The sequence below is a fragment of the Scomber scombrus genome, chromosome 20 (assembly GCF_963691925.1).
Source record: "Scomber scombrus chromosome 20, fScoSco1.1, whole genome shotgun sequence".
NCBI classification, from domain to species: Eukaryota; Metazoa; Chordata; class Actinopteri; order Scombriformes; family Scombridae; genus Scomber; species Scomber scombrus.
The window spans coordinates 22,094,339-22,121,977 of NC_084989.1; the positions used below are offsets into that span (position 1 = coordinate 22,094,339).

Sequence of the window (27,639 nt, forward strand, 5' to 3'; positions counted from 1 at the left end):
CAAAAATGTATTTCATACATGAATATATACATATTTTTTTGTGATGTACCATCCTATTACAAGCGTGTTAAAATAAGTCTGCACATAAAACAATGATTGCAACAACCCGAATATTCCTGAAGTAAAAAAAATAATAATAGTAAAATAAAATTTGAACTTTGTACTCAAACAATCAATTTCATTTATTGTTCATCTGCCTTGTTCTCTTTGGAGTAATGCCAGATGGCTCAGCAGCACTCTCAGCACCCCTCTTCGCTGGTTTCGTGTGCATTGATGCTGGAAGGAGAAAACACACCAGTAAGAAATCAACAATACTACAATAAAAAAATTTAAAAAACAATAAAAAAGTGGGCTCTTTCCTGAGTCTCAGGACAACAAACTTACCAAGTTGTCTCTCAATCTGCTCTAGATGCTTCTCTTTCTCCTTCATTTCTCGTTGCTTGTTCTGCATGTCAGGAGATGTCAGTGCTTTCCTGTGTTCCTCACGGTCCATGTGTGCATCCTCTTTGCTCTTCAGAACCGACTTGTACTTATTGAGCATTTCTGAAAAACAACAACAACAACAACAAAAAAAGAGAGAAATTAACACACAAACTCACTCAGATTACAAAAAAATAACTTTAAAAAAAGTATGAGAGATGTCACCTATTTGTTTATTCAGGTCGTGGTACTCCTGTGGGAGAGGAGCTGCAAACACTTGTAAATCTCGAATTGGTGGAGCTTTGTTCTGTGCGCCTCCGAACATGCCCTGGCCACTGATCATGTCCCCCTGTCTGGTCAGGATGGTGGGACACGGCATTTTGTTCTGTACCACCTGGAAGCACACAGCACATTTAAGCACAATAAAGGACCAGTTAATTCATTGCACGGCTCCGACAGCGAGCATCACTCACCGCCCTTCTGTAGTGGTTTGCAGAGTCCAGGTCATCAATGAGGATGGTATCTCTGAGGATGTTTTTAAACACTGCAAAGAGAACATAACCAGGAAACTTTCAGACTTTTGTAAAACTTTCATATCTAATCTTTTTCTACGTCTAAAATCATGCAAAAGAGATTTAACCCTCCTGTAGTCCTAGAGTCAAGGAAGGAAGGGAGGAAGAAGGAAGGAAAGGAGGGAGGAAGGAAGGGAGGAAGGAAAGGAAGAAGGATGGAAGGAATGGAGGAAGAAGGAAGGAAAGGAGGGAGGAAGGAAGGAGGAAGGGAGGAGGGAAGGAAAGAAGGATCGAGGAAAGAAAGAAGGAAGGGAGGAAGGAAGAAAGAGAGAAGGTGGGAGGGAGGAAAGGAAAGAAGGAAGGGAGGAAGGAAAGGAAGAAGGATGGAGGGAAGGGAGGAAGAAGGAAGGAAAGGAGGGAGGGAGGGAGGAAGGAAGGAGGAAGGAAAGGAAGGAGGAAGGAAGGAGGGAAGGAAGGAAAGGAGGGAGGGAGAAAGGAAAAGAGGAAGGAAGGAGGGAAGGAAAGAAGGATAAAGGAAAGAAAGAAGGAAGGGAGGATGGAAGAAAGGGGGATGGCGGAAGGAAAGGGGGAAAGAGAGAGGAAGGAAAGAAAGAGAGAAGGAAGGAGGAAGGACAGACGGAAGGAAGGAAGGGAGGAAAGAAGGAACAGTCAAAACAGACGGGGTCAATTTGACCCGGGAGGACGACACGAAGGTTAAGAGCTTATTTTTAGGTAACAATTAATGTACTTTATAAATTCATGTTTCACTATGTAAGAGTTGGACAAAGGAAGATTAGCAGCCTAAATCAAAAAATAATATAGAAGGAACCAAGTTTTACCCCATAAAGTTGCAGAAAAGCCACTTTAAATATATTTTCTATTGTTTTCTTATCGTCAACCAACAGTGATTTGATTTACTCACATGTACTGTTTGCATCCAGAGCTTTATGTGTTATATTCCTCTGTGGCGTAGATCGTTTTTGAACTTTTAGACTTCAAAAAACTCTAAAACACTGACTCAACAAAAGCACCAAAGCTGTACCCATGACTAAATCTACATCTTCTATGTTCATCACAGTCAGACTGTCTTGTGGGCATTTTATTTACTCACTTTTCTAAGTTCTAAATACATGTTTATTTTCTTTCTTTCTCTTCTTTTTATTGTGCTTTGCTAAGTTGTCGACCAGCCTGGGAACTACAGATGAAAACGAGCTTCTTGGATAACTCTGACACATTAACATAGTGAATTAAAATGTTGATTGATGTTTACAGTCCCTGCCAAATAAATCTCACATAAAATAAAACTCTGTTGTTATTCAAAAACTGTTAAAAGTACGTCAGTGAGCCACACAGATAAAGACAAGCATGTGCAGTCTTACACAGAACTACTCTCTGGAGACTCAAAATGTGATCAGTTATTGGTCTTTGGAGCCGTTTTTAAACAAACTAACCTACCCAAACGTACCCAAACTCAGTTATAAGATGTATCAGACTTTAGATAAACACAAAACTTGTAAGTTAAGACACATTCTCATTGTTGGTTTGATTCTGCAAGAGTATGTTGACAATAAGAAAAATACAGGAAATCACCAGCCGTGTCTTTAATATGGTGAAAGAGGTCTAATTTCTGCTCCAGTGGCATTGCCTCCGCAGAGGAACCCCCCCTCAAACCCCCTCCTACCCCTGTGAGCCTGGATTCCAGGTGGAACCATTTACCCAAAATCCCGACAGGAGCGGCGGGGGCACGAAATAAAGACCCGAAACAACAGTAAACACAAAGAGCTGGGAAGCCTCCGGGAGGAAAAAAACCACAGACGTTTTTTGGACTTCTCCAATAAATTTGCAATAAACCATCAAATCATCAACGTTACACTGAGAACAGGAAATGAACCGAAGGAAGCTCACCGATTTCACAGCTTTCCTTTTCTTGGGGGTAAATCAGGAGGTCTTTGGCGAACATCGGGTTCCCAGGAGGATTAAAGACCATGCGGCCATTTTTCATGTGTGGCAGCGGCCTGCAAGCAATTCAAATCATAGCAGAGAGACTGTAGAGATGCTGTAAAGTCCTTCTACACCTTTAATGTCAATGACTATATATCAGTGTTTTTGGAAGATTTAGCTAATCTAAAAGTAACATATACTTGACATCTTTTCATGCATTCATTTCTGCACAGTAACCCCTTTGACTCCACCGGGAGCGTGACAGCAGTGGAGCGGAGCATAGTCTGGGAAAGCAATCCGCCTTTTAAATTAAGTTGCACTGTTGATACAGTAATTACAGCAGCCCAATCAAAATCTGAAGGAATGCCTTGAGGCTACCGTAATTGATGTAGTAGCAGCCCGATCTAGTTGACTTGCTTCAATTTAGTTGATCTGGTCATTTTCTCTGTTTTTTATGCTTTTATTGTAGGTCAGTAGTCTACGTAGATATTTGGTGTCTTTGTTTTATTCGTGTTTGTTCCTGAAATACGATCAGGAGTCTGCACAGTTATGGCTAAAAAGGTCTAACCAGGCGGGGAGTTCCGGTCCTCTGCAATGAGGCCAACGCAGAAGTAACTTAAAACTGCATTCTATCAAAAGGCCACCAGGGGGCGACCGTTTTGGTGTCAAAAGGACTTCCGTCTCTATACAAGTCAATGGAGAATTCACCAACTTCTCACTTGATTTCTAACCTCAGTAAACGTTTTCAAAATGTGTTTATGGTCTCAATCGCTAGTTTAAAGCCTTCTTCAATGCAGTATGATGTTCATTTGGGACATTTTGGCCTCCCTGATTTTATATGTGACGATAAAGCAGGGTATGCATTAGGGCGTGGCTACGTCGTGATTGACAGGTTGATTGGTTCACAGGTTCAGGAGGGAGCCTCATGCTCCTCCTGATGCCCATATAAGTAGAATCCATGTTTTTCTTTTACCCAGCATGCACCGGAAATTTTCAAGATGGCGCTGCCCAGATCCGAAACTATTGGCTTCCAAGCAGCAGTCCACAAACCAATGGGTGACGTCACGGATGTTACGTCCATTTTATATACAGTCTATGGGTCTAACACAGAATTGGGTTAATTTATATTTAACCTTAGGTCTGTAGACAGTCAAACGAGACGGGGTTAGTTATACCATCTTGTGTAAGAAGGAGCTGCTCCATGATCTTTAAATCACTGTTGCTGCTTAGTTTTAGAAGGATTTAAACACATAGGAAACTAATCAGGTACCAACAATGAAAGATAAGAACGAGTTATTTGACTTGTTGAATGTAACTACAGCTTTGAACAGTTTTTAACACTTCTCACTGACACAGGAGACGTACGTACCTGTTGCCTGAATTCACAAACACGCTGTCGAGTGGCATGACTTTCTGCCTGCCCTGCGTTTCTCTGTAGATTATCTGCGCTGCTTCTGTCGTTCTGGTAATGACGCAATCAATGTAACCCCTGATGTGCCAGGAAATTACCCGAGCGGCATCGTCATCCTGCACAAAGGCCAGGTGGCCAACCTGCATTAAAAAAAGGTAAAGAGTCAAACACACAGCAGTCTCTTCTGGTTTAAACTGTTTGAGACGCAGTTTGCAAGGATACGTTTGTTCCTTAAACTTCAAATTCAAACTCGACATCTGTTTATTGTCATATTTTAACAGTAGGTTTCTGCAAGGCCTAATGAAAGAATGTTTCTCAGGGATCAAAGTGAAAAAAGAAAGAAAGAAATGGAGCTACTGTTCAGCAGCCTCATAGTTTCCTTTCCCCACTTAAATCTATCACACATTAGCCTGAAACACTGATGACATCACTGATGACATCACTGATGACATCAGCGTGTAGAATGTTCTTTCCTGAAATGACACATCTGCTTTTTAAGGCAATAAACCAACAGAAAAGCCCCACTTATCTAAGACATTACCTTTCCCAGTACATCCTTCCCCTTGAACTGGTTGGGAATGGAGCAGATTCTTCTGTTCGTATGACTCCTTTTCATTTCAGGTGTCTTCTCGTTTATCAGTCTGTCGATACTTTGCATCTGCGAGGAATTATAAATATGCAAATAAGATCCCCCAAATATATAAATATATATATAGACTGGATTGTAATTTCTACTTAAACTTACATTTACAGGCTGTGGTATGTTCATGTTCAGGATCAGCTGATTTCTGAGGTCAGCCTCTTTACTGCTTGCATCCTGGAGTTGAGCTGGACGGGAGGAATAGATTTCCAATCAGAGATCATTTCCAACAATCAAAAAAACAAAACAAAATGATGGCATGCATGTATTGTTTTTTAAAAAGCAGATGAAATCCTACCGGTCAGTTCCTGAAGGAGTTCTCTGTATGTGTTGTAGTATTCTCTCTGGGAAGCCAGTTCTTCAGTGAGTGCATGCTTCTTGATGGACAGCTCAGCCATTATCCGCTGGTTTGATGAGTCTAAAAAGGAAAACGTTTTTTTTTTTTTTAAAGAAAGAAAGAAAAAAAGACAGTTACCAGGCAGAAGTTATGTCACACAAATTGGAAACAAACACATTTTCTGATTTATCTACTCGACCACTGCAAACTGTTTTGATTTTAGTTGCTCAATTTGAGACATTTCAGCCACCAACCCCATAAAATGTCTGTATTTTGTTAAAAGAATGACATAAGAAAATGTAACAGGAATAAAACCAAGACTATCTGCATGGCCGGGAAGCTCTAAGAGTAAGTGAGAATATACTATTTAGTAATTCTGGCAAACGGACTCTTTAAATAGTGATGTAATCAAAGATAAAATATAAAATACTTTCAACTCTTGCACAATGAAAACATCTCAACACTTAGTTAAATACTGTATTATGGAGATTATGTCTCAAATTAATGCACTAACTTTAGCGGAGCAACTGTGTGAATGAAAAAAAAGAAAAGTTATATTTATATATATCCTACCATTGTAAAAATGGAAAGGGAGCTTAAAAGGAGCGAGGGCCGTTGAGACTTCGGGTGTGAAGAGCAGGATGTATAAACTGTTGTCCTCGCCGGGGCTTTCCTGCATGATGGCCAGCCTCTGTGGACGATAAATACACAATCATCACGATACGATGATGTACGATATGAATGGAAACCTTTCAACGCCTAAATAAGGGTGTATGATGTGTGCTGTAGATGTAATGGTGACTCACAGGGATGTTGATCTTTCCTTTCTTCAGGCAGAATTGAACTTTGTTGGTTTTGCCCTCAAACAAAGGGAGACTTTTGTTCCTGTCGTCATCAGGACTCTTTATAAAAATCACCACCTTCCCCTCCAGGTCCTGCCCCGCTGTGTTACCATATGAATCCTGGAATCAAGTCCGTCAGGTTATATATCAGTCCATAAACAGCCACCCTTCACATTTAAAATGAACTTACGGCTGTTTCTGCTCTCTCACCGTTATCCTCAGAGTCATGTTCTCCACTAAGGTTCGGTTGGCTATGTCTTTAGTGTAGGAAACAACCGGGGCTGGAAGCTCGAAGTCAGGTCCCAGTTTGACAGGTTGATTGGCCCCAACATGTATAGTGATCTAAAGTGACAGGAAACGGAGCGGTAGTGGTTAGTGAGTCGGGATTCAGACCCACATGAAAAACTACTTTCTACTAAAACAGAAATAAAGGACAGCCATGTGAAAACCATCTCCATGTATATATATATATATATATTTGTTTTCTTTCAAATTCAAATTCAAATTCAAATTCAAATTCAAAAACACTTTATTTGTCCCCGAGGGGCAATTTAAAGACATGAGGAGCAGCATCATTAAAAAAGGACGAACAACATCAACAACATAAAATCATATAAAGTGCTATAGTCAGTATTTTCAGTGGCCGTCACTTCTTCTTAACATCCATTGGTCAGTGTATCTGCAAACTTCTTTTATGTACAAATGTAATGACTTTTAAGACCTTTGTAATACCTCTTTATGTTAAAAAATAATACAATTGCTGCTGCAAAACAATACAATAAATGTACACAGTTATGATTTCTATTGAAATTGAGAAAGAGGCGAGAAAAATAGGCAATGCAATAACAAATATTAATATTGCTTGTCAAACACATAGTGGAGGAAGTATTTAGAGCAGCACACAGCATAAAAACACTAATGGCACTTCAGTAATAGTATGCATTAACATGTTGTAAGAACTCATGTGCAACAGTCATATATATAATATATAATGAGACATATAATAATGCAAAAGCAGGATTTTACTGCTGTGGTGGACTGAAATGGAGCTAATTTTCAAGTCATTTATATATATATGACTGCAACTAATGATTAGTTTCATTATAGTTCCAACTGTTGGTTATTTTTTACTTTAATTAATAAGTTGATTGTTTGGTTTATATAAAATAATCAGAAAATTTAGCAAAACTGAGCAAATATAATTACGCTCAAATCAAAGTTAATGCCTTAACTCCTACAGTTCAAGACATTTCAACACATTTTTAAAACCTCATAATCTCATAAACTGAATTTAATACATTTTAAGACTTTTTAACCCTTTCATGCATGGAGGTCACTACAGTGTATAGCTGTTTAAAAGTTGGTTTTCTCTATATAAGCCTGCAATTTTGGGCAATGCTGCATATAGTCCACTCTAATGGAAGCTATTGCATCATCCCATACAAAAAATGTTTGTTTTACATCCCTAAGAATGTAAAAAAACACTTGACTGAGTTTATCATAATTCATGCATGAAAGGGTTAAGGATCCGAGGGGAACCTGATTGGTTTTATTTATTTATCCTACTGACTTTGGAGCTCCCTCTACCTTTCCTCTAGCGCCACCATGAGGTTCAAATTTGCAGTTTTGAGTGAAATGTTATTAGATGGATTGCCATGAAGTTTGGCTCGTGCATTCATGATGAGTTGTTCCATTATGTCTTATTCCAATATCACAAAACTAATAGCATGGCTTAAGTCTTAAGTTTAAAAAGTGAAGGTGTCTGGATGTAACTTTATTTTTAAACCAACCTGATCACTGTACAGGACGTTTTCTGTGTCAACAAGCAGAGAGAACTGCATGACGTAGTCTCCAGCTTTCTCTGGGATTTCTTTATCTCTGCAATGTTACACAAAAAACAACAATATTTACAATATTTTATTGCAGCAACTCAGACAGAACAGAATATAAATAGGATGTGAAAGTTTTTTTTTTTTTTTTACCTGAAGTGAAAACGGTCCTTCTTTTCATTCGCTCTCGGTTTACTCGGTTTCAGTTCAGGAACCTAGAAAAGAAAATAGCAGAAAACTAAAAGTAACTAAGAACTTTTTTCAGTTTTTAGACAAACGTTTAACCTTCGTGTCGTCCTCCCGGGTCAAATTGACCCCGTCTGATTTGACTGTTCCTTCTTTCCTCCCTTACTTCCTTCCGTCTGTCCTTCCTCCCTCCCTCCTTCTCTCTTTCTTTCCTTCCTGTCTCTTTCCTCCCTTCCTTCCTCCATCCCCCTTTCTTCCTTCCTTCCTTTCCTTCTTCCCTTCCTTCTTTCCTCCCTCCCTCCAACCTTCTCTCTTTCTTTCCTCCCCCCTACCTTCCTCCCTTCCCCTGTCCTTCTTTCCTTCCTTCCTCCGTTCCTCTTTTCCTTTCTCCCTCCCTCCTTTCCTTCCTTCTTCCTCCTTTCTTTCCTTCTTCCTCCCTTCTTTCCTTCCTTCCTCATTTCTTTCCTTCTTCCTCCATTCCTTCCTTCATCCATCCTTTCCTTCCGTCTTCCTTCCTTCCTCCCTCCTTTCCTTCCTTCTTCCTCCCTTCCTTCCTTCCTCCCTCCTTTCTTTCCTTATTCCTCCCTTCCTTCCTTGACTCGAGGACAACAGGAGGGTTAACAAAAAAACCCCTCATTACTTTCTTTCTGTCTATTATCTCTAAACTCACCGTTATTGGAGGCATTCCTCCTGATGGCGTTCCCATCCACAGGAACATGGAGGCGGCGGCCGGGTTAAAAGTCGTAATCGGGCTTCCTTCATCAGACACCACGGTCACAGAGAACACTGCACAGACACAAAGACACAGATGACACGGAGACAAGAGAGAGAAGAAGAAGAAGAAGAAGAAGAGAAGAACAAAGAATTTAAACAAAAACAAAACAAGATATACAAACCAGGGAAAACGCCTGCAGCAGGAAACGTAGCGTTGGTGTTGTACTCCACTGACAGGCTGACAGGTTTGTTGGGGTTTGGGATGACTGTGAGATTCACTGCAGGACTATTGATGGGCCTCTTGTTGAAGGAAGCTATAAACTCCAGCTGATAGTACCCCCTAGTGGAACAACAAGGTATCAACATTCAAGATTCAAGATTCAAGAACTTTATTAACCATTTGTGCATGCACACATAGGAAGAGTCAAGTTAAAAAGTCACACAAGAAAGACACATAAATCTATAAAACACATGATAAAAAGTGCATAAAACCCTATATAAAAGGGAAAGTGAGAGCAGTGTATATTGCACAGGCCCAGGAGACAATATAATATAAAATAATATGATATGATATGATATGAGGTAGATCAGGACATCAGTTTATTTAGTTTTGGCCAAGAGTCTCACTGTGGCAGGGAATAAGCTGTTCTGTTGGTGGTGATGCTGTCGGCTCGTCTGTATCTGAGGTTGTATGTGCAGTGTTTGTGTTTGAGCAGGGAGTGAGCTGGATTTAATGTGTCTCTGATAATCCTCTCTGCAGTCTTTATGACTCTTTGCAGAGCCTTCCTCAGTGATGTCTGTGGTGAGGATGCTCTCTATCTACACTCCCATTTGACCCGACTCATAAATCATAGATAAACTCACTCATTTGGGATGCAGCTATTCTTGGATTGCAGTATTATGAAATGTATTATTTATTAATGTAAAAAAAAAAGAAAAAGGAACACTCACTTTGGTCCACTCACACTCTCAACAACGAAAGACACTTTTCCCTCTGCGTTCACAGGTTGTGAAGTAACAGATGTCCGCACCTAAAAAACAACAAGATTTACATTATATTTCTCCCACAATTCCAGACTATTAACACGATTAATTGAACTATTAACCTTGATTAAGATTAATGAACGATTATCTCCACCCTTGATGAACGATTATGTATTTTCACAGTTTCTTTTGTTTAGTATTTTCCACTGCTGCGAGTGAAAATAATGATGTTTTAAGGTGTGACACTGTGGTTAATGTCTAGTTTAATTTGATCACTGAAGTTTTCAAATTTCTTAAAGATATGCAACCTTTGCTGTCATGGCAACAGTGAACACCTGATTAATTGACATGAGCAAGATTAGAGTTTCTAAATGTCTGTTTCGATTATTTTTTGATTAATTGCCCAGCCCTATAAAGGCATTTTATCTTTTCCAAGATGAGTAGGTATTTTCAATTCCTGACTATTTCAGACTTTGTGTTTCTGTTCCTTGTATTCCGGTCTTACCTTCAGCGCTGGAGGTGAAGGCCTCAACTCCACCACAACCCTCTGGTCTGGGGAGACGTTTCCCCACTGGTCACACAGCTGGATGACGAACGCTGTGGGGATGCCTTGGTCGTTCAACACCTGCAAAGGCTAAAACATAGAAGAGAATAAACTTTATTGTCATTGCACAAAAGTACAACAAAATGTGCCTGAATATTAAAAAAATAGACAGTAATAAATACACAAACACACACACACGTGCACTATCATCCCAAATCAATATAGGAGGTTGAAAGCAGTATTGCACAAGTTGTCCCATTATTGCACATTGAGTAAAGGTTGTAATAAAAGCTTAATCAGCTAGTCTGACCTTCTTAACATTAAATATATAACAGTTAAAAGCATCTCAAGTGTGCAGGAGAAGAGAAGTGAGAGTAGAAATCATTTGCAACAGAAGTCCAGCACTGTAAAAACACTTTCTCACCATCTCTGGTCCACTGATGAGTTTAAACTGCGTAGGAACTCCGGCCGTCACTTCCACGATGACGCGCTCCACGTAGTTCTTGTAGCTGAAGATCATCTCTCTGGAGCCGGGGGTCCCGGACTGGAACCGGACCCCCGTCAATACGACAGAACTGCTGCTCCCCTGATTACAACACACAGAGTAAGAACGTTTACACCAAATATCAGTGTGTTGTGTTACAGGTGCTCAAAAAGAAAGGAAGAAAGAAAAGAAAGCAGATTATACAGTTTATCAGACAAGCACTATATTAACCTGATTACTGTAAATGTACTTATACATACTGCAGCTCCCTCACCACAGACTTTACTTTGCATTATTATCATTACTTATTTTAACCCTCCTGTTGTCCTCGAGTCAAGGAAAGAAGGGAGGAAGATATTACACTCCTAATGATAATTATATTCATCATTAATGGCTATATACTAGAGATTAAGATGAAGGGGTACGGATGAAGTATGTTTATTCCACACCTGCTGATTTAAAGTGCACTTACTGATTGAGTTTCCTGTATTGTTACCCACAGATGTAAGTGCATGGAGCCGAGTATACATCACTTTTGCAATATTTTTTTTAGAAATGCAGTGAGAGAAAGACAGAAAGCATGATGGTGTATTTTGAAGAGGGAGCTTGTATGAAAAGGGACCAGCATCGAGCTCAGGCACAGATTGGAGGCCTGAATGAGGCTTTGAACTAGAGCCAGGAAAGAAGTGAGCTATTACAAGAGTGAGACAAGGGGAAAAAGTCGAAAAGAGGCAGATAAAACAAGTGTGTCTTGTATGAGAGAAATAAAAAAACAGGATGGACATATCAGGGCAAGTGTGGGTGTTGTTTAAGAAATACTAGTGTCGGAGGAGGTCTTAACACTTTTTAGCAAACATCAGCAAGTTTGTGAATATAAAGGAAGGGTACCAAAGTTTATAGCTGCTCTCTGGCTTGATGCATGCTGTGATTGGCTAAATGCATGCTGTGATTGGCTTAATGCACGCTGTGATTGGCTGAATGCACGCTGTGATTGGCTTGATGCATGCTGTGATTGGCTTAATGCATGCTGTGATTGGCTTGATGCATTCTGTGATTGGCTTGATGCATGCTGTGATTGGCTAAATGCATGCTGTGATTGGCTGAATGCACGCTGTGATTGGCTTAATGCATGCTGTGATTGGCTTGATGCATGCTGTGATTGGCTTGATGCATGCTTTGATTGGCTTAATGCATGCTTTGATTGGCTTGATGCATGCTGTGATTGGCCGAGCGGAGGAGGATAAAGAAGAGGTGAAGTGGAGGAAGTCAGGGTATTATATGCAGTAATGTGCAAGAGAAATGAGACAAACAATGCTTGAGCTATTTAGAAATCACTCTCACTCTCTAAATGTTAAAGTTTGTGTATCTTTGTTCTCACCTGCCATGTGAAGATGAGGGCTGATTTGTCCAGACCTTCAGCCTCCACAGAGAAGAGTTTCACGCAGGCGGAAGTCAGCGTCTTCGTTACATTATCGTACTGATCCACAAGCTCCAAGTCTGAAGATGGAAACATTGAGTTTAATCTTTTACGTGCAATCATTCACCTAAAGAGTAAGATTATTTTGGGAAGATGAGGTTCATACTCACTGATGTTTCCAGGTAGAGTTTCTCCCAGCTTCATCGTGTTTTGGGGCACCGTTGCTTTTAGCCGTGTTGGTTCATCTGGACGAGGCCTGCAGGAAAAACGGGGATACACAAAGGAAACATCTATCTGGCACTTTTGGAAAATCTTGATAGATGTCACTCTCATGTCTGTACCATGAATCCTAAACTACATTTTATCTTTTTACTACTTACACTTATCTTATCTTATCTTAAATCCTGCAGCAGACTGGCCCTCGTCTAGATTAGCATTAAGATTGGAAACTGTTGCTCCTTGCCAAACATTACTCGAATGCTGTTGCTTTCGCTTCCTTGATCTCAAGACGCATCATACTTATGAAATGAAAACAGGAGACTTCTCTCCCCGACATGTTCTGGGTTGGTAAACTAAAATAAGATATATACTAGGTGGCTTTGTAGATGAATTTTATAAGGCATGGCAGCTGTTTCTGACTTACTGTAGATGGAAAACCTAAAAACTTTGGTCTCTCATAACTGAATTCAAATCACAATATAAAGAGTTATGGACAACCATGATTAACATATGATCTACCTTACCATGTATTATATGTTTTAGATGTGTGGGTCTATTAGTCACTGCTTAATCTGTATTGTGTTTTGTTTTTGTTAGTTTTTTTGTTAGTTTGGTTGTTTTTCTTTTTGGTGTTTTTTGTTTAGTTTCTTTCCTTACTTTCTTATTCATTTGCTTATCATATAATATTAAATTTGCACTGTTCATGTGTGACTCTGTGGGTGGGTGAATGGGGGCGTTATATAAATTGACAACATGCAATCTTCTGTATTTTGGTATTTCATACTGACTGTATTACAAAGCAACCATCACCTCTAAAGCTCACCCATTAACATGTTGTGTCTCATTTAATTTGCACAAACGCCACAGTGGAAAAATGCTTGATTGTGTGTTAGTTGTTACCAGGTGGGGAGTTCCGGTCCTCTGAAATGATGCCAACGCGGAAGTAACTTAAAACTGCATTCTATCAAAAGGCCACCAGGGGGCGACCGTTTTGGTGTCAAAAGGACTTCCGTCTCTATACAAGTCAATGGAGAATTCACCAACTTCTCACTTGATTTATAACCTCAGTAAACGTCTTCAAATTGTGTTTATGGTCTCAATCGCTAGTTTAAAGCCTTCTTCAATGCAGTATGATGTTCATTTGGGACATTTTGGCCTCCCTGATTTTATATGTGACGATAAAGCAGGGTATGCATTAGGGCGTGGCTACGTCGTGATTGACAGGTTGATTGGTTCACAGGTTCAGGAGGGCGCCTCATGCCCCTCCTGATGCCCATATAAGTAGAATATGTGTTTTTATTTTTCCCGGCATGCACCGGAAATTTTCAAGATGGCGCTGCTCAGATCCGAAACTATTCGCTTCCAAGCAGCAGTCCACAAACCAATGGGTGACGTCACGGATGTTACGTCCATTTTATATACAGTCTATGGTTGTTACCCTAGTTTTTAAATCTGTGTACTAAACTAATTGAGCATCAATCTAACTGACATCATTTCCAAAACGTTGAACTGTTCCTTTGAGCTTTACGAGCAGTGAATCCCAGCTTTGACTTGGCTTTGAGACTCACGTAATAGTAAAGGAGGCGGACACACTCTGGTCTTTGTAGGACACTTGGTAGAAGCCCGTCTTCTTCAGCTGCACCTGAGAAGGCACCTGTATGTCCGGCAGCTTCCCCTGGATCAGATCTTCAAGATTTACATCAGCTGTCCAGTTGACCTTTAATAAAGTTAAAGAGAACAATAAAAATAGTGCTTTAAAATCTTTCTACATGATTAAACTACAGCTCTCATAGTCACATACGTAATAACGAGGATGCATTAACACACCTTGATCGTAGCGGCTATTTCAGCAGTGAGCGAGACTTCTCTGCCAGCTTCATCATACAGCTTATAGAACAGGTTCTCCAGCACGCCTCCAGCCAACCATTCAATCTTTTCCTTGTTCCTCAGGATCAGATTCTCATCATTCTGGCAGCAGAGCTCCATCCGGGCCACTCTGGTGCTGGGCAGCACGTTCAGCTCTCTCTCCACCGGCGATACATTCTTCCAACCCTTGTAGGAAAATTGAGAAAAAAGACAAAAGCCATTATGACTGAAAGCTTTGAGCGCAGAGGCTTTAATGTAAAGAGGAAGCAGTCGGTCGTTTGTTTTACTTACCAGCAGGTCAAATTTGACTTTGACTTGTTGTGGTTCTCCCTTGATTATTAGGAGGTTCATGGGCTTTGTGACAAGCTGTCCAGCTCCAGTGCTGCTGCAGTCAATGTTCACTGCTGCAAGTGACGGCACCTGCATAAACCAACCAGAACAGTCTGTGTTATTCATTCACAAACATATACTGACAAATCATTACAAAATAAAAACAGAGAGGAGTTTGGAGGTTTGTGCATAAACTTAAATCAGTTTCTAACAATTTTAGTTCAGTAAAACCAAATGTGTTGTTGTGGGTTTCAAATAAACTGACAAAGCTTCAAAACTTTGATTAACAAATCAGATTAACTTTGATTAACAAATCAGATTAACTTTGATTAACAAATCTGTGTCAGTCTGCAGAGTCTTGCTGCTTATCATCTTCTTTAATACACTTCTATATCATCATTCATGATATGTGTACTTTAATTAAAGTCCTTCTTAATGCCACTATAGAGTATGTGGAAGGCAGCAGGTGCATATGAATTAAGTAGTTTTGACACAATTAAACAAACAATCCTAACATGAAAGTGTCAAAGTTCCCCTTTATAATTAAGTTAATACAACACAAAGAATTATAGAGCTGTAAGAGCATTTCTATCATTACTACACACATCAGATTATTTAATATAATATAATATAATATAATATAATATATATAGTCCTAAAAGGGCAGCAGAGAGAGTATTATCGGCTGGAAGGAGACGAATAGAGCAATCTAACAAAGGGTCATTTACCAAATTAAAATCCCCACTGAGCAGCACAGGCTCCTAAGAACCTTTATTTAAAAAAGAGTAAAGTTTGGTAAGAACTCCACATGCACACAGAGTAATTTTTTATGATGAATGCAATTAAGTCTGTGAGCTGAAAAGATATTTTACCTCCCTGGCCGACCCAAATTTCCTCTAATTTTAGCAATTTTAATTCATTTAAGTGGATCTACTGCAGCATGGCACTATCACATGCAAGAGCCTTTAAATGTGAAATCATTTTATATGTTTATATATTTTAAATACCTAATAAATCCCAAAATACTAAAAAGTCTTACTTGCAAAAACAAGGTGCAGCACAGTGTCGATATGATTTTTAAACGGTTCCCACTGTGATAGTTTCATGCTGGTAAACATGTACGATAATCTGTAGCAACTCAAGACGAATGTTCCTCTCATGAGACACTCTCCTGTCAACTAGTCTTGAAATACTGCTGTGAAATCGGACACACGCATTCCTGTGGATAGACGCCATAGATGTGTGTCGGTGTGTGTTAAGAGTTAGAGTTAGAGTCCAACCTGGCAGCGAACAGTCAGTTTAGGGTGAGCGGTGATGTTTCCGGCCTCGTCGTGAATTTCAACGTTGAAAGTGACGGAGTTTCCGTTCTCTACTGTGATTGGCTCGTCTCCCTGGGTTACGTGGATGGAATGTGGCTTACCTGGAAAACAAGCAGTATCACACAGTTGAGATGCTGAGATAAATATTAGTAGCCAACAGATTAACATGTCAACCACAGCTGCGTGACATCTGTTACTATGGAGGAAAATAATCATTTATCATATATTTAGTTATTATCCATAATCTCTCTTGTTGTGAATCATGAGTCAGCTTTGTTCCTTTGCTTTTAACCACACATGAAATCAGTCACTGAGTCTGCCTTCATGACTCCAGGCATCTTAATAGGACGGCCCACTAAAGCCCTGGACAGTTTCCAGTATGTCCAGTATGTCCAGTATGTCCATTTGACCCTGGCAAAACATCACCCCCACCCTACAGCACCCATCTAAACTTCAAGTCCCACATAAATAAGGTGAGGAAAACACAATTCTTCCACCTTAGAAACACAGTGAAAGTACGACCCAGTCATGCTCGGTACTGAGACTTCAGCTCAGCGAGGAGACGGAGCACATTAGTCCAGTTGTAGCTACTCTGCACTGGCTTCCTGTAACATTTTAAATATCCTCTAATATACAAAGCTCCCATTAAGGGTTAGAACCAAGCTACATTACTAATTATCTCGTTACATTTTTTTTGCACTCTTCTTTGCATCTAATGTGCTTCTTTTAAAATGTATTTTACTTGATTTAATGCATTCTATCTATTCTGTTTTTTAATTTTTAATTTTATTATTATTATTAATGTTATTATCATGAAGTGGGTTTCATTTTCCATCTTATGTTAAGATTTTTCACGTCTATTTTTTGTGTAATTTTCAGGTGATTTCTTTGCTGTGAAGCTGCATTATTTGTATGAAAGATGCTATACAAATAAAGTTTATTATTTTATTTTTTTGTGTGTATTTGTGTGTGATATTCTCTTCATTTTATTTAGCTTAAATTGTGTTTATTGTATTATGTGAAGCACTTTGTAATTTCAGTTAGGAAAGGTGCTACATAAGTAAAGTTTATTATTATAACTATTATTATTGTTACTGTTATTATAGCATCTCCTATGGTTCCCCGTCAAGCTTTTCCTCACGTTTCCACATCTTCTCTCTCTCTCTCTCTCTCTCTCTCTCTCTCTCTCTCTCTCTCTCTCTCTCTCTCTGACTTGCTCCTCCTAGATAACGGACTCCTTATCACACGTCTGGAAGGTGTGTGTGGGGGTTGGAGGTTGGGGGAAGAGCCTTCACTGCACTCAGACGCTCTTCCTGTCTCAAACCACAACACTAAATCCAAATTAGGTTTTAACCTCGACTTGAGAACTGTGTGTAAAGTGTCCTTGAGTTACAAGACTAGCGGCTTCAAATTGAATGTATTGTTATTGTAACTGTTATGAAGCAAACTCCCACACTCTGCTCTGTCCTTTCACCCACATCCATCCCTTTAAACCCACAGTAAAGAACCCCCCCCCCTCCTCCCCCCACATGACATAAATCTTGTTAATGCGATGCAGGTTTCCTTTTATCACATCCGTCGTGTGTTTCCTACATATTCTGCTTGAAGCTGTCGTTGGTGAAATCCTCCCCATCGTACTACGTTTTGTTTTACGGAGTCACTTTAAAGAAACAATGGGTGAGGAATAAGCTGAGTTTTAACCAAAATAGCATGTAAAACAAGTATAACTGCTGCTTTTCTTTTAAATTAATCAATTTATCTTTTATTCTATACAATGAAAAATTTGATAATTCAAACAGAATAGTCCCAAATCTGAAGATATTTAATCTACAATGCAAAAAAAACCTTTATATTTGAAAAGCTGCAACCATTAAATGTTTGGAAAAATATGCAAAAACTGCATGAGCAATCAGTATTATTGATTTGTGCAAAAGAAATGTGTGTCTATGAATTTATATTATTTCTATTATAAAAACCAATCACTCACACAGGTTACTGAATATCACATCTCCATTATTGTTGAGTCTTACCGGGCAAAAGGCTGATTTTTATAGTCTGTGAGTCCTTTTTCAGGCCAGGTACGGTCACCTTCAGGTCATATGGCTATGCAAATTAAATATGGAAAACAAAGGAAAAAACAATGCAAATTAGTAACAACGTTCTTCTGCTTGTCCTGAGAAGTGATATTCCTGTTTTGGTAAGAGTAGTGATTGTAGTGCAGAAGTGAAATTTAACATTTTGTGCAAAACAAGCTGCAAAATTCTTCATTTAAACTTTATTTTATTGCTATAATTAACACATTTCCATCACCCTCTCTAGTTAAAAGGTAAACTTATGTCATCTAAGAGGGAGAGGATATTTTCTCTGACCTTTGATTGTTGGTAATTCTGGACTTTTCCTCTTGCTTTGACACCTCTGATGGTGAAAGTCTTCTCAGTGCAGTCCACTGCCTCGTAGCTCAGCTCCAGGCCACTAAAGAATGATAATAACAACAATAACAATAAGGTAATTATCTACATCATCATATCTCTTATCGTATGATACATGGGCATGACCTTTGACCTCAGTATTGCCACACTTCACATTAGCAGCTAAGAGGCTATTCATGTCACATTGGCTAAGTGAGTAGTGTCCTCCGTTCCTCACTGTGTTCGTCCTGAGTGGAGACTGCAGAAGAGTTAAAGGTAAATAACTCTGTCCTCAAACATAATGGCAGTCCGAGTAGCACCCACTCTCCAATCCCCCCCTTTACATTATTATACTATTATATTATCATTATATCAGTGGTTATAAAATGATCTTCAAATGACAATAATATCGTTTATAGTGATTATTTCTGAGACAATATATCATCCAATAAAAGGAGTTATCCTACTTATCATTTAAAATAAAAATAGTTATTCTGCCAAGATAATCAAATTAAAATTATTATCAATGATTTCTGTTGTCGGATTAAAAAAACCCCAAAAAACAACACATCCAACCAGCATTTCAAGCAATGTGAAAAGAAGCTCGTCTTCCACACAACACAATAAAACTGAAGTAACATTAAAGTGAAGTAGTGTTAATTAAATAAGAGTAAACTCTCAACTTCAAACAGAGACCTTAAGTGACCCACCTGCATTTGAGTTCAGGTCTGAGACCCTGAGGAGGCTTTGTTGGGTGATCATAGCCGTCTTTTATCTCCAGAGGAATGTCGAACGGCACTCCTACATTCAGAGTGGTTCTCACTGCTCCCACCGAGAAGCTCTCAGCTTTACCCGCTGAAATAACAGCAGGGAAAGTGTTTTAATTCAGGGTTAGGGTTAAACTCAGTTTCATTCAAGGGCCACATACATTTGATCTAATGTGGGCCCGGACCATTAAGAAGATGGAAGGAAGGTAGGAAGGAAGGAAGGAAGGAAGGAAGGAAGGAAGGAAGGAAGGAAGGAAGGAAAGATGGAAGGAAGGAAGGAAAAGAACACAGGAAGGAGAGATGGAAAAAGGGAGGAAGGAAGGAAGAAAGGGAGGAAGGACAGATGGAAGAAAGGAAAGAAGGAAGGAAAGAACGACAGGCAAATGGAAGGAAGAAAGGAAAAAGGAATAAAGGAAGGAAGGAAGAAAGGGAAGAAGGACAGATGGAAGAAAGGAAAGAAGGAAGGAAGGAAAATAAGACAAGAAGGAAGGAAGGAAGGAAGGGAGGGAGGAAGGAAGGAAGAAGGGAGGAAGGACAGATGGAAGAAAGGAAAGAAGGAAGGAAGGAAGGAAGGATGGAAGGAAGGAACGACAGGCAAATGGAAGGAAAAAAGGAAAATAAGACAAGAAGGAAAGAAAGGAAGGAAGGAAGGAAGGAAGGAAGGACGGATGGAAGAAAGGAAAGAAGGAAGGAAGGAAAGATGGAAGGAAGGAACGACAGGCAAATGGAAGGAAGGAAGGAAAAAAGGAAGGAAGGAAGGAAGGACGGATGGAAGAAAGGAAAGAAGGAAGGAAGGAAAGATGGAAGGAAGGAACGACAGGCAAATGGAAGGAAGGAAGGTAAAAAGGAAGAAAGGAAAATAAAACAAGAAGGTAGGAAGGAAGGAAGGACAGATGGAAGAAAGGAAAGAAGGAAGAAAGGAAAGATGGAAGAAAGGAACACCAGCAAATGAAAGGAAGGAAGGAAAAAAGGAAGGAAGGAAGGAAGGACGGATGGAAGAAAGGAAGGAAAGATGGAAGGAAGGAAAGAGGAAGGAAGGAAAGATGGAAGGAAGGAAGGAAAACTGAAAGAAAGGAAAATAAGACAAGAAGGAAGGAAGGATGGAAAGAAGGAAAGATGGAAGGAAAGAAAGGAAAAGAAGGCAGGAAAGAAAGATGGAAGAAAGGGAGGGAGGAAGCAAGTAACAAAGTGAGGAAGGAAAAGAAGACAGGAAGAAAAGTGGGCCGGATTGTACCCCTCGGCGGGCCTGTTCTGGCCCACGGACCACATGTTTGACATCCCTGGTTTAATTGGATATATTAAGAGCTTCTTCTTACCTGTGATGGTGAAATTGAGTTTGAAGCTTGGGAGCGGTTTCCCTCCAACGACCTTAGCTTTACTCTCTTTACTCTCATTTACCACAGTGTTCAGACACAGGCTGTACTTCCCCAGGATTTTCAGATTATCTGCCAAAGCGGACATATTTAAAAAAAAATGTTAAATTCACTGGATCAAAAATCAAGGCAACCGAACAAATAGCAGATACAGAAATATAAATATATATATGTACCAATTGTTTTAAACCAGAAGTAGTGAGTCTTGTGTGGGTCTGGGGCAAAAAGAGATATCAGTGTCGTCTGACTTCCTTTAGGATCTGCGTATGAAGGATTAACACAGTTTAATACAACAAACATCAGACAAACACCGAGGAATGACGAGTCGAACCTGAAGGGAACAGTTAAATATGTCACTACTACTTTAATAAGAAAACTGTGAGTAAGTAATTATTACATTATTCATCTAATTTCCCTGTTATTCCCCAGTTATCTGATGACTTATCTTGAAACATTAATTTAACCCTCCTGTTGTCCTCGAGTCAAGGAAGGAAGGGAGGAAGAAGGAAGGAAAGGAGGGAGGAAGGAAGGGAGGAAGAAGGAAGGAAATGAGGGAGGGAGGAAAGGAGGGAGGGAGGGAGGGAGGGAGGAAGGAAGGGAGGGAGGGAGGGAGGGAGGGAGGAAGGAAGGAAGGAAAGGAGGGAGGGAGGGAGGGAAGGAGGAAGGAAGGAACAAAGGAAGGAAGAAGGGAGGAAAGGAAAGAAGGAAGGAAGGAGGGAGGGAGGGAGGAAGAAAGGAAGGAGGAAGGAAGGGAGGAAGAAGGAAGGAGGAAGGGAAGAAGAAGGAAGGAAAGGAGGGAGGGAGGGAGGGAGGGAGGGAGGGAGGAAGGAAGGAAATGAGGGAGGGAGGAAAGGAGGGAGGGAGGGAGGGAGGAAAGGAAAGGAAAGAAGGAAGGAGGGAGGGAGGAAAGGAAAGAAGGAAGGAAGGAGGGAGGGAGGGAGGGAGAAAGGAAAAGAGGAAGGGAGGAAGGAAGAAAAAGAAGGAAGGTAATGGGGAGGAAAGAAAGAGAGAAGGAGGGAGGGAGGAAAGGAGGAAGGAAGGAAGGAGGGAAGGAAAGGAGGAGGGAGGGAGGAAGGAAGGACAGAAGGAAGGAAGAAAGGGGGATGGAGGAAGGAAAGAAGGAAGGGTGAGAAGAGAGGAAGGAAAGAAAGAGAGAAGGAGGGAGGAAGGACAAACGGAAGGAAGTAAGGAAGGGAGGAAAGAAGGAAAAGTCAAAACAGACTGGAGGACGACACGGAGGTTAAAAGCATTTCTCTTCTATAAATCAAACCTTTGGGGTTATTTTGTTGTTCTCACCATGTTGGATGAGTCTGAGTTCGATGCCGAGCTTTCTCACCGTCCCCTGAGTCACTGACGGCATCCTGGATAACGACTCCCCGTTCTTGTTCTGGATCTCAACTTTGATCGGTCCTGAAATTTAACACGAAGGAGGAAACACAAAACAAGCAGCGTAACATTTTACACATTCTTTAAAATTATCACATTTTGATGCAAAAAAAAAAAAGAAACTGCAAAAAAACTACCTAACGGAGTCCCAGCTGGACGCACAGCGTTCTGGGGCCAAGGGACACCCTGAGGCCAGTCCACTTTCAGCACCTCTGGGAGTCTGCAGCAAAGAAAAAGAGGAATTTACTTAACCTGGTAAAGTCTCATAGAGCTGAGAGGAGACATATCCTGCTCATTTGCAGCTCTACATTTATATTCTGGGGCTCTACTGGAATATCTTTGCATGATTTCCATTTAAAAACTCCTTATTTATCTTCTACTGGTCCTTTATGCAGCCGCTCAGTTCAGCCTCTGTCTGAAACAGGCTGTTTAAGCTCCTGTCTCTTTAAGGCCGCCCTCTGATGAGAACATTCAAATAGAAATACATCATTCAAGCCCAAATCTGATCCAAGATATGCGAGTGGACAGTGTCATCACAAGGAGGAAGTCCATTGTAAATGAAGCGTTTTGAACGGTGAAGCCCTGGCTTTTGGAAGTTTTGGACCTTTGACCAACTTTAACAAAGACATGCAACATTTAACCTTCGTGTCGTCCACCCGGGTCAAATTGACCCCGTCTGTTTTAACTGTTCCTTCTTTCCTCCCTTCCTTCCTTCCGTCTGTCCTTCCTCCCTCCCTCCTTCTCTCTTTCTTTCCTCCCCCCTACCTTCCTCCCTTCCCGTCCTTCTTTCCTTCCTTCCTCTTTTCCTTTCTCCCTCCCTCCCACCTTCCCTCCTTTCCTTCTTTCCTTTCCTCCCTCCTTTCCTTCCGTCTTCCTTCCTCCCTCCTTTCCTTCCTTCTTCCTTCCCTCATTTCCTTCTGTCTTCCTTCCTCCCTCCTTTCTTTCCTTCTTCCTCCCTTCCTTCTTCCCTCCTTTCCTTCCTTATTCCTCCCTTCCTCATTTCTTTCCTTCTTCCTCCCTCCTTTCCTTCCGTCTTCCTTCCTCCCTTCCTTCCTCCCTCCCTCTTTTCTTTCCTTTTTCCTCCCTTCCTTCCTTGACTCGAGGACAACATTGTACATTCTGGGTCACATTAGGGGAAGATAGTATTTTTACAGCTCTCAGATGTGAAAAAACAAAACATGTCCCCTTTAAACTGACACGATAAGAAGAAAGTAATTGTGGAAAGAAAAAGAAACAACATTATTTCACACAAACTCATAACCAAATGAAATGTAAAGAAGTGGAATATTGGAGATTATTGAAGATATATATAAGAGTCTGACTGATAATAACTTCTCACTCACTTGACCCGATCCTTGTCGATGTTTTCGTTGATGGCCTCAACGGTGGCGTTCCTGTCAATCTTGGATATGGGTATGATCTTGGTTGTGTCGTAAAGCTCTTTGGGTTCCTAAAAGAACATTTGTGTATCAGTATCATGCTACATTCAAGTCCATTAAAAAAAACCCGGAAAAGTCTGCAAAAGTCTTCACTACGTCTCATTTTTTGCAATGTAAAAACCTTTAACTTGTTTTTCCCAGGCGGGGAGTTCCGGTCCTCTGAAATGAGGCTAACACGGAAATAACTTAAAACTGCATTCTATCAAAAGGCCACCAGGGGGCGACCGTTTTATATACAAATCAATGGAGAATTCACCAACTTCTCACTTGATTTCTAACCTCAGTAAACGTTTTCAAAATGTGTTTATGGTCTCAATCGCTAGTTTAAAGCCTTCTTCAATGCAGTATGATGTTCATTTGGGACATTTTGGCCTCCCTGATTTTATATGTGACGATAAAGCAGGGTATGCATTAGGGCGTGGCTACGTCGTGATTGACAGGTTGAGTGATTCACAGGTTCAGGAGCGCTGACAGATAGACTGCAGGAAATAGCCGTGAACTTAGAGTTTCACAACAAAACTCTGGAGTTTTGTGGTTATAGTCGTAACAGCTAACTTGGTTAGCATCACCAGGTTGCCGGTGTAGACTGTGGTAGATCCAACCCTCGCAACCTCCCCTGCTCCGTCCTCTTGCTCCTCCTGATGCCCATATAAGTAGAATCCGTATTTTTATTTTTCCCGGCATGCATCTGAAATTTTCAGATCCGAAACTATTGGCCTCCGAGCAGCAGTCCACAAACCAATGGGTGACGTCACGGATGTTACGTCCATTTCTTATATACAGTCTATGGTTTTTCCTTGATTAAGTTTTTGCCTTTATTATTGATCTAAATTTGGCCTTAACTACAGACACTGATGGGGGGATGGGGGGATGAAAGCACCACAGGCTCCTGAGTCACACTTTCACATCTCATTTCCTTACCAGAGTCACTTCAACGTCTCCTCCTGTGGCAAACACGTCTCTATCGTGATTTCCAAACAGCAGAAACCGAGTCACCGTCCCATTAAAGATGGGCTGAGTTTTCTGAGACTTCACCTGTATGAGAAAAAGTGCAGAATATGTAGTCAAACATATGAAGTCAGGAGAGTTGGGACACTCGCCGATCAGATCAAAGAATAAACAAATAATCTTACAAGTTGGCCTGTTTGGTATTTTTTGCCGCCAAATTGGATGGAGGAGAACGTCGCCCAGGGGAACTGCATTTTCTTAGTAGGAACGTCTGGTCGTGTTATTATTTCCTTGAAGCGCAGGAACTTGGTTTGCTTGTCCAGCTTATCGTGACAGTTTTGGAGCCACTTGTTAAACTCCAACTTAATGTTGACCCTTTGTCTCTGCGGGCATTGAAAAAAAACAAGTTCAGCAACATAAAAGTTTAGCTGTTATACTTTTAAGATATTTTTTTGACCACTAGGAGACAGGAAACCTAAAAAAAAACTGACTAGACTATTGCTGGTTTATCAAATTGTTATGGCAAACTTCAGATAAGTCAATATCTGGCAGCGATCCTTACCTTGTTTAACCATTCGGACTTTCCTGACGCCAAGTCAGTTGATTAAATGCAAGTACTGAAAATATTGCTCAATACAGATTTTATTCATCCATAATTCATCTTTTTTTTTAACATATGCTGATTTTTCTTCTCTTAGCTTGTTTAAGCACCTCATCTGCAGACAGAAGTAGAAGCGGACCTGCTGTCTTTGCCTGATCTTTGCTCCCTGTCACACTCTTCCTCACTGTGGAAGAAGGTCAATGACAAGCTCACTACTCACAGTATGGACTCCAAAAAAAAACACAAACACTTATGGCGCTTTTTCACTATACAGTTCTAGCACTACTCGACTCGACTCGTCACAGTTCCAGGAACGACCTTTTCCATTACAAAAAAGTACTTCCGCAACGTGAGCGGGGTCGTCATAGCACGGCTCCGCCAAACTGCCGTAACTTCGTTTTATACGCGACACAAAACACATAAACAATGGAGGACTTGGAGGCGATGGTGTACTTGCTGCTGTATGAGGCTTTCTGTCTCACACAAAGCAAGAGAAGAGAAACTAATCTCTGTAACTATGGTAACGCTGTTGTTGGTATTTAAAAATGCCGGGTTTGATTCTTGTGTTTCTTTCTTTCTTTCTTTCATTCTTTCGTTCTTTTTTCCAACTTCTTGTTCTTTCGTTCATTCTTTCTTTTTTCCAACTTCTTGTTCTTTCTTTGTTTCCTTCATTCTTTCTTTCTTTCTTCCAACTTCTTCTTTCTTTCTTTCCATTATTCATTCTTTCTTCCAACTTCTTATTCTTTCTTTCTTTCCATTATTCATTCTTTCTTTCTTTCTTCCAACTTCTTGTTCTTTCTTTCTTTCCATTATTCATTCATTCTTTCTTTCTTCCAACTTCTTGTTCTTTCTTTCCTTCGTTTGTTCTTTCTTTCTTTCTTTCCTTCTTTCTTTCTTTCCTGAAAAAGACTAACACTGTTGTTGGTATTTAAAAATGCCGGGTTTGATTCTTGTGTGGGACGGCTCATCACTCTTCCAGTGACTCTCTGACCAATCAGCGGCCGGCAGTCTGTTGACGTCACATTTAGTATCGGCTCGGCTCGCTTGGAACCTCACCAGAGCACGTACTAAAAAAGTACCAGGTACCAGGTATTATCACTATGGAAACGCAAAAAGAACCGAGTCGAGTCGTGCTGAAACTGTGTAGTGGAAAAGCGCCATTACTCAACTTACTCAGCTTTTAATTTCATGTCATTTGAACTTATTTTTACTGAATGTACTGTTGCTTTTTTGTATCTGTTTTATCTGTTAAGCACTTTGAGCTACATGCCTCGTATGAAATGTGCTCTATGAAGTTTATTATTATTATTATTATAACATTCTGTCTCGTGATTTTTGCTATAGTTAGGCACCTTGATCAGAAAGTGAGGGACTTACTGAACTGCTCTTTCCTTGTGAACACTTCCTATAATAAATATGAACGACAGCAGTAAAATAATCATCATCTTCATCTTAAAGCGATTCAAAGATTCCTCTTATAAACATGTACGAGGGGCTGTAATCTGTGTCTGATCACCTGTCCGTTCACAACACGTGTGAAGATGGATTCACTGCTCTTCAGTTTGAGCTCCAGGTCCATGAAGGTGAGCTTGTTGGTGCTGACTTTATACGTGTCGTTGGTGAAAAGCACGCCCGAAAAGCGACTGTAACACTCGGCAGGCACCTTTGCGTTTCCTTTGGGCCAAGCGCACCACTCAAACCTGTGAAAAACAAAACAAACACAACAATAAACTGTGAAAACTGTTCAATGAATTGTGCTAAAAGAATGGTAAACACAGTTAAAACATCATAGCTCATTCATTTAACCTTCTTGTCGTCCTCCCGGGTCAAATTGACCCCGTCTGTTTTGACTGTTCCTTCTTTCCTCCCTTCCTTTCTCCCTCCTCCCCTCCCTCCTTCTATCTTTCCTCCCTTCCTCTCTCTTTCCTCCCTTCCTTCTTTCCTTCCTTCCTTCTTTCCTTCCTTCCTCCTTTCCTTCTTTCTTCCTCCCTTCCATCCTCCTTTCCTTCCTTCTTCCTTCTTTCCTCCCTCCTTTTAAGGGTTTAAGAGGTAAAATAGATGCATAATAATGAGTTAAAAGTATTACTCTGGAACTGTGGTGTAAGGTATAAGTCGTCCGTTCCAGAAACATTCAAACACAGGCCTCTTCCCTCTCGCTTGCTGCAGGTCTCCGGACTCGTTATCGTCACTCTCGTCATCAACGGGCGCTGATGAAAATACGAGAACAGTTATCACAGATATCACACAACATTGTGTGTGTGTGTAGGAAAGGAGGAAGGAAGAAGGAAGGAAAGGAGGATGGAAGGGAGGAGTAAGGAAGGGAGGAAGAAGGAAGTAAAGGAGGGAGGAAGGAAGGAAGGGAGGAAGAAGGAAGGAAGGAAGGAAAGAAGGATGGAAAGGAGGAAGGAAGGGAGGAAGAAGGAAGGAAAGGAGGAAGGAAGAAGGAAGGAAAGGAGGATGGAAGGGAGGAGGAAGGAAGGGAGGAGGAAGGAAGGGAGGAAGAAGGAAGGGAGGAAGAAGGAAGGAAAGGAGGGAGGAAGGAAGAAGGAAGGAAAGGAGGATGGAAGGGAGGAAGAAGTAAGGAAAGAAATAAGGGAGGAAAGAGAGGAAGGAAAGAAAGATAGAAGGAAGGAAGGGAGGAAGGAAGGAAGGGAGGATGAAGGAAGGAAAGGAGGATGAAAGGGAGGAAGAAAGAAGGAAAGGAGGAAGGAAGGAAAGAAGG

General features: G+C 40.6%; 1 protein-coding gene across 1 annotated transcript in view; it reads right to left on the reverse strand.

The window, feature by feature from the left end:
• Positions 1–93: 93 nt before the first annotated feature.
• The window catches only part of smchd1 (structural maintenance of chromosomes flexible hinge domain containing 1), a 38,310-nt gene continuing 10,764 nt past the window's right edge, over positions 94–27,639 (reverse strand). The window contains exons 11-47 of the mRNA XM_062441412.1: positions 27,004–27,124; positions 26,434–26,617; positions 24,502–24,699; positions 24,290–24,403; positions 23,273–23,379; positions 22,067–22,149; positions 21,840–21,953; positions 20,720–20,803; positions 20,487–20,615; positions 19,114–19,258; positions 18,365–18,467; positions 18,026–18,098; positions 15,957–16,096; positions 14,638–14,766; positions 14,308–14,532; positions 14,049–14,197; positions 12,432–12,517; positions 12,223–12,341; positions 10,785–10,946; positions 10,322–10,450; positions 9,784–9,863; positions 9,015–9,172; positions 8,789–8,904; positions 8,086–8,147; positions 7,894–7,981; positions 6,314–6,445; positions 6,068–6,223; positions 5,835–5,952; positions 5,223–5,342; positions 5,030–5,112; positions 4,826–4,942; positions 4,243–4,424; positions 2,838–2,947; positions 894–964; positions 646–814; positions 385–543; positions 94–276 (exon numbers count right to left, since the gene is read on the reverse strand). Coding sequence (XP_062297396.1) covers positions 179–276; positions 385–543; positions 646–814; positions 894–964; positions 2,838–2,947; positions 4,243–4,424; positions 4,826–4,942; positions 5,030–5,112; positions 5,223–5,342; positions 5,835–5,952; positions 6,068–6,223; positions 6,314–6,445; positions 7,894–7,981; positions 8,086–8,147; positions 8,789–8,904; positions 9,015–9,172; positions 9,784–9,863; positions 10,322–10,450; positions 10,785–10,946; positions 12,223–12,341; positions 12,432–12,517; positions 14,049–14,197; positions 14,308–14,532; positions 14,638–14,766; positions 15,957–16,096; positions 18,026–18,098; positions 18,365–18,467; positions 19,114–19,258; positions 20,487–20,615; positions 20,720–20,803; positions 21,840–21,953; positions 22,067–22,149; positions 23,273–23,379; positions 24,290–24,403; positions 24,502–24,699; positions 26,434–26,617; positions 27,004–27,124 — 4,613 coding nt within the window. The 3' untranslated portion in view covers positions 94–178. The remainder of the gene's footprint in view (positions 277–384; positions 544–645; positions 815–893; positions 965–2,837; positions 2,948–4,242; positions 4,425–4,825; positions 4,943–5,029; positions 5,113–5,222; positions 5,343–5,834; positions 5,953–6,067; positions 6,224–6,313; positions 6,446–7,893; positions 7,982–8,085; positions 8,148–8,788; positions 8,905–9,014; positions 9,173–9,783; positions 9,864–10,321; positions 10,451–10,784; positions 10,947–12,222; positions 12,342–12,431; positions 12,518–14,048; positions 14,198–14,307; positions 14,533–14,637; positions 14,767–15,956; positions 16,097–18,025; positions 18,099–18,364; positions 18,468–19,113; positions 19,259–20,486; positions 20,616–20,719; positions 20,804–21,839; positions 21,954–22,066; positions 22,150–23,272; positions 23,380–24,289; positions 24,404–24,501; positions 24,700–26,433; positions 26,618–27,003; positions 27,125–27,639) is intronic.